At 38.1% G+C, this 6,877-nt stretch overlaps 1 protein-coding gene across 1 annotated transcript in view; it reads left to right on the forward strand.

The window, feature by feature from the left end:
* LOC128534149 (deoxynucleoside triphosphate triphosphohydrolase SAMHD1-like) overlaps positions 1–4,989 on the forward strand; it is a 53,749-nt gene extending 48,760 nt beyond the window's left edge. The window contains exons 11-14 of the mRNA XM_053508487.1: positions 2,551–2,622; positions 2,701–2,805; positions 3,848–3,982; positions 4,334–4,989. Of these exons, the coding sequence (XP_053364462.1) occupies positions 2,551–2,622; positions 2,701–2,805; positions 3,848–3,982; positions 4,334–4,471 (450 nt within the window). The 3' untranslated portion in view covers positions 4,472–4,989. The remainder of the gene's footprint in view (positions 1–2,550; positions 2,623–2,700; positions 2,806–3,847; positions 3,983–4,333) is intronic.
* Positions 4,990–6,877: the final 1,888 nt, after the last annotated feature.

Consider the following 6,877-nt stretch of genomic DNA (forward strand, 5'->3'; position numbering starts at 1 on the left):
ACAAGTTTGTTTAACAAGATCTTGGAGAGTGAGATGATTCCAGAGGAATGGAGAAGTGTATTAGTGCCAATTTTTAAGAACAAGGGAGATGTGCAAAGCTGTGGCAATTATAGAGGTATAAAGCTAATGAGCCAGACAATGAAGCTGTGGGAAAGAGTAGTGGAAGCTAGGTTAAGGGCAGAGGTGAGCATTTGTGAGCAGCAATATGGTTTTATGCCTAGAAAGAGTACATCAGATGCAGTATTTGCTTTGAGGATGCTGGCGGAGATGTACAGAGAAGGTAACAGGGAGTTGCATTGTGTCTTTTTAGATTTAAAGAAAGCGTATGACAGGGTGCCAAGAGAGGAGCTGTGGTATTGTATGAGGAAGTCTGGAGTGACAGAGAAGTATGTTAGAGTGGTGCAGGACATGTATGAGAGCTGTAAGACAGTGGTAAGATGTGCTGTAGGTGTGACAGAAGAGTTCAAGGTGGAGGTGGGTCTGCATCAAGGATCGGCTCTAAGCCCCTTTTTGTTTGCTCTGGTGATGGACAGGATGACAGATGAGGTAAGACAGGAGTCCCCATGGACTATGATGTTTTTAGATGACATTGTGCTCTGTAGCGAGAGCAGGGAACAGGTGGAGGAAAATTTGGAGAGGTGGAGATATGCTCTGGAAAGCAGAGGAATGAAGGTTAGCCGCAGCAAGATGAAATACATGTGTGTAAATGTGAGGGACCCAGGAGGATCGGTGAGGCTACAGGGAGCAGAGGTAAAGAAGGTGCAGGATTTTAAGTACTTGGGGTCAACGGTCCAGAGCAACGGAGAGTGTGGAAAGGAGGTGAAGAGGCGGGTACAGGCAGGTTGGAATGGGTGGAGAAAAGTGTCAGGTGTGTTGTGCGATAAAAGAGTATCAGCGAGAATGAAAGGAAAGGTGTACAGGACAGTGGTGAGACCATCGATGCTCTACGGCTTAGAGACAGTGGCGCTGAAGAAAAGACAGGAGGCAGAGTTGAAGGTAGCAGAGCTGAAGATGTTGAGGTTCTCTTTGGGAGTGACAAGGATGGATAGGATTAAGAATGAGTTTATCAGAGGGACAACCCACGTTAGATGTTTTGGAGATAAAGTCAGAGAGGCCAGATTGAGGTGGTTTGGACATGTTCAGAGGAGAGATTGTGAATATATCGGTAGAAGGATGCTGAGGTTGGAACTGCCAGGCAGGAGGTCTAGAGGGAGACCAAAGAGGAGATTTATGGATGCAGTGAGAGAGGACATGAAGTTAGTTGGTGTGAGAGAAGAGGATGCAGAGGATAGGGTTAGATGGAGGCAGATGATTCGCTGTGGCGACCTCTGGAGGGAACAGCCGAAAGACAAAGAAGAAGACCACATGGCACAGAAGAGCAGAACATTATGTAATCCAGCATGTTAGCCTTTGTCTTACAGTGATAAGTGATAATGGCTATAATGGAAAAAAAATGTCTAGTACCCTGGTAAAAAAAATCCCAACTAAAAGAGATTAACCAATTGTTAAAGAAAATGCTTTAATGTCCATTCTTTTACGTTTTCTACTGAATTCCTCTCTGTTCCAAACTAACATGATGCATTTTAATGAGACTTGATTATGCTATCGATGTAATCTCAGTGTATAAGGGGGCATGAGGTTTACCCATAACACCAGTCAGTGTGTTACATTTAATATCTAACTGTAGTAAGCAATCTTTCTATTTCTTTATTTGTGTTACGACCCTTGGTAGTCTAGGGGTATACGGGTCGCACATTTACAGTTGATAGACATTGGCTATTTGAATTCCCAGCACAGGTTGGAACCAAAGTGATGACACACTCAACACTTTATTAGCAAATGGGTGTTTATTTACATAAAAGGCGATACTAAGTGAAATATTTACAAATTAAACCAGTGGTTTAATGGAAGGCACTAATTGAGAGACTAGCGATGGGTGCTGCTGAAAATAAACCAAGAAGAAAAAAAAAAAAACCCAGTCTAACTAATCACAATACACCCCCCATCTAGTCTCCTCTAAAAATCAAAAGAATAATAATAAAAATAAATAATCAGGTAAGCAATAACATCCTAACTAGCTACACTATCTAAATCAAAAGGGATACATGGGTTAGCACACACCCTCTTACCTAGTGTATCTCTAGACAGCTGGTTACCTACATGTTGAAATGTATACCACGTGGCTTACTTCCCTAAACCAGTCTCTCAAACACAAACATTTCCAGCCTATTGGCTGGGGAAACAAACAGCATAGCCAGCACAAAGTGAGTCTCAAGACTGCCTCTACTTTCTGAAATGGCTTCTTAAAAAGACAGCTGGAGGATGGGGATTGGTCGAAGCACTGGGATGTGATGCAGCCAATCAGAAGCGTGGACTGACTGGATTGGTTGCAGCCCTGAGATGTAGAGCAGCCAATCAGAAGCAGCAAGCACTGGATGGAGCCACTAGGAAACAAAAAAAAAACAAAAAGGGCAACAGACAAGACAACCACTACACAATAATATTCTGGAACGTAACAATTTGTTACTTTTATTTTTTTATTTATTTTAGAAACTGGCCGAAGAGTTGGTTAAGTGCAAACCCGATGGCGCTAAACTGGAGGCTGAAGATTTCATTATCACTGTATGTAAAAAAAAAAAAATACACTTTGAGAATGATAATTTGAGGAATTTTGAGATTGATTGTGATCATGTTTGGCAGGTGTTTGGAATAGATTATGGCAAGAAGAAGAAAAACCCCATCGAAGATGTCTACTTCTACAGCAAGAAGAACCCCAATGAAGCCTTTCAAATTCGCAAAGAAGAGGTACATATTTAGTGTTATTTCTCAAAAAACTCAATAGCTCCTCATAGAATAATCAAGTGGGTTACATCAACAAAACAAAACAACTTAACAGTCTACTTTAACTACTTTAGCTATTACCAATGACTGGTTTACTTTACTGATATGACACTTCACACCTCTTTAAACATTTTATTGGGCTTCACAATCATCTAAACATTAATTAAAATCATTTTATCTTATCATTCTCCACACAATCCTACACAATGACACAATAGAGTATTTTTCTAATTTAGTAAAAAATAAAGTAAAAATATCTCCTGTACTTAAGTATTCACACCCATGCACTTGGTTAAAGCACCTTTTGCAGGAGTGACAGCATGAAGTCTGCTTAAGAATCATGCTACAAGCTTGGCACACCTTTCTTTTAGAAGTTGCTTTCATTATTTTTTGGCAGAATCATTTAAGCTCCACCAAGTTGTATGTTCAGTGTTAGTGCACAGGTGTTTTCAGGTCTTTCTAGATGGCCTATTGGGTTCAGGTTTGGACTCCCACTGGGCCGCTCCAGGACAGCTTCAGAGTTGTTCTGAAGCTATTCCTATGTGGCTTTGTGCTATGTCTTGTTGTTATGCTTTGGGCCAGGGTCTTGTTGAATTTTAAACATAACCATCTCCACAGCATGATGCTGCACCACTGTGTTTAAGTGTAGGGATGGTTTTAATAAGATGATGCAGATTATTATAAGGTAAGATCTGGGTGGACAGATCTTTGTAGACTGTGGTTGTTACAAATCTCTTGGACACTTTTGATGCTAAAAAAAACATCTCCTATTCTTTTCCAGATCTATTTCTGGGCACAATCGTATCTCTACAGATAATTTTCACTCTGACGCACCCCATCTACCGTGATACCTTATATACACAGACATAGTTAGGATGTACTTCACGGGTAAAGGTTTCTTGGTTTAATGTGTCAGGCTCAAGCTATTAGACTATAGTTCTTGGACAAAAATCACAGACAAAAGATTCTGGATTAGTGTTTAGTGTTTTCGATGTGTGTTTTGCAGGTGTCCAAACTGCTGCCTGAGCACTTTTCTGAGAAACAAATCAGAGTCTACTGCAAACAGACAGGTGAACTGGAACTGAAAGCTGCAGAGAAATGCTTTGAGCAGTGGTGTGAGAAAAATAATTCCAAACCCCAGGTACCACTCATTTCCTGCACCATGTGCATGTGTGTGTCCTTTGTGTTTATGTGGATGCTAAAGTTAACATTGTGATAACTTTCTGACCTGTAAAAATAAAAGATACCTCTGACCAGTTCTGAGCAGCTGTGTCTTGAAAACCATATACCTCATATACCTCGCATGTACTAACTAGAAAGCAGAACACTCCTTATATATGAGAATATAAATAAAACTGCTCCTGAGCCCCTGTTAGAAACAGGAAGTGTTTTTGCACATTGTGTACAGTATATACATACAGTGTGTTCCAGTCTCTACACCTTCTTAGCATAATGTTGCTGGAAATGTAATCCTGTGTTTGTTTGTTTCTAGAATGCTAATATTGCGGCTCCAGAATTAACTCCTCTGAAGTTAACCTCTGATAAATCTGGGGGAAGTGACGATGCAGAAGCTGATGTCCAAAAAGGCAGAAAAGCAGCAAAAAAAAATCTCTTTGGTTCCCCAAAATGACAACAACATTGACGTGTATATTGACAAAGCTGATCACATGTCAATCAAAGGCTACTATATCATATCTTGTATCGTATAAATGATTCAGGGCTCAAATATCAAATTGTTTCATTGAGAATTAAAATCAGGTTGAGGTACCTTTTTATTTTTTCCATAGCTTTATAGGTTAGGGTTAAACTTCTTCTGTGTTATTTTGTCTGGATTATAAACCAGGACATGGTAAAGGTGTAGTAGGTGTATTTATTCATGGTTTGACTATCTAACCACGTTTAGAACTAATTTGCAATCACTACAATATCTACACTACAGTATCAATAGAGAACATGTGAGAAATCTAGCATTCATAACACTTTTGTTCGAATCTGTTTATGTTTTTTCCTTATGTTTTGCTTTCACTTTTTGTAATCTTCCTGTACCAAATTCCTGACACTATATGGGTCAATATATAATTGAGGGGGATTTCATGTCCATGAGATTTATCTCGCAAACATGCTTATTAAAATAAAATTTTAAAAGTCTTCAGTGTTCTTCATGATCTTGTCTTTACAAATTCCATAGTTAATTATTATGGAAATAATCATTTATTTATAAAAATTTACTAGATATCCCTAAAATGTCAACTAAATAACCGTCCGAAATGAATTGCAACCACAATCTCATTACCTAAAAAAACATTTAAAAAACTTATTCAAAAACAGTTTTAATTATATTATTTACATTAAGTTGAGGTAATTTTGAACAATGTGTCTTTTTGGGCAATATGTCACATTTTCAATAGAAATTGACAAATTGAATATGTGTCCGAGAAGTCGCTGTCATCTAAGTTACCCATAGCAAATACACCCCTCAAGGAAGAGTGTGTTTTCCAAATCACATGACCTGCTCCACATGATGTCATTTCCTCCTGAAGAGAAAACTAGCAAGACTCCAAGGTATGTTCTCCCTCCACATTTTCAGTTATTTCACCTAAAGTAGTGCTTGGGGCAAATGTGTACTTATCATATGTCAACAATGTTACTACAATGAATTCAGAAATAACTTTAAATTTCAATTTTACTCAGTTGTACATATAATATTTAGAAGAACCTCTCTGTAAAATGCCATGTGGTGTCTGGTGCTAGGCAACCATTTTGATTTTATCCCTAAAAACAGCAAAAATGTCAACTAGGTTACCAGTCACCTATGTTACTCTGCAAAGGTAACTTAGTTAACTAAGAGTAACATAGTTGACATTCATGACATGTTCTTATAGTTTTCAGGAGTTCATTTAATATTCCAATTGTACAGTAACTATAAAATACTTTGCAATAAATATTATAAAAGTAAACTTGTTTTCAGGCAAATGCCACGATTATCTGCTGCAGAAAAGCAGCGCCGTTACCGTGCACGGCGAGATGCTGATCCTGCAAAAAGGGAGGCATACTTGGCAAAAGGCCGGCAGAAATGGAGAGAAAAGAGGGAGCAAGGTGCATACTATAAGCCCATATCTGAACAGAGTGAGAGGGAAAAACGTGCAAAGAGAAAGGCCTGGAGAAGAGCCCAGGAACAGGGCAGACGCAGAAAGAAACAGGCTTCTGCTATTGTTACCCCACCACTGAGTCCTGACAGTGAGGAACAACCAGTTCCACAACCAGGAAGGTTAGAAGGTTATGTAGAAAGAACCTCAAACAGTACTATGTAGGCAGGCTATGTAGAAAGTACCTTAAACAGAACAATGTCTCATGAAAAAGTACTTGTTAGATTATAATGTTAGATTAAAATGCAAAATTACATGGTGGCATGGTGACAATTAATTTCAAATGCTTTAAGTGACACCTGCAATGTTAAAAAATAATTTAAAAATGTCTTTATGTAATTTCAGACAGAGAATGCAAGGAAGAAGGACTAGAAGAAGACGGTACCAGAAAATATGCCAATGTTTTACTTGGGTTCTAACATATGAATGTTTTTGAGATACAACAGTTTGCACAATTAAAATTTTGATCCAATGCAGCACACTTATTCTGTTAACCAACAGAATAAATCACTAATTGGTTATTGTTACTTATTGCAGTGCACTATAATTTTTTGTTCAATACAATGCACTACTGTATTTCATTCCACAAACAAGATTTTCAAAATGTTTACATGGTGGAATTTTTGTGTAAGTGCTGTTTTTGATACTTTTGTTGTTGTTGTTTTCTATGTTAGGATCTCCTGCTTATGATATATGTGCTTGTTAATAAAGTTGTGATTGATCCTTGTAAACTGATGTGTGTCTGTATTTCTCCTTTATGTCATGAAATATTCAACAGGTCTTGATTAAATGCAGTAAAAGATTAGCTAACATATAATAATTGATATAGTTTAGGATTGTTTTTGTTAAATACATCACCCTACTTTGTCATGTCCAGTCAACTATGTTAC

Source organism: Clarias gariepinus, chromosome 1, assembly GCF_024256425.1.
Source record: "Clarias gariepinus isolate MV-2021 ecotype Netherlands chromosome 1, CGAR_prim_01v2, whole genome shotgun sequence".
Taxonomy (NCBI): Eukaryota; Metazoa; Chordata; class Actinopteri; order Siluriformes; family Clariidae; genus Clarias; species Clarias gariepinus.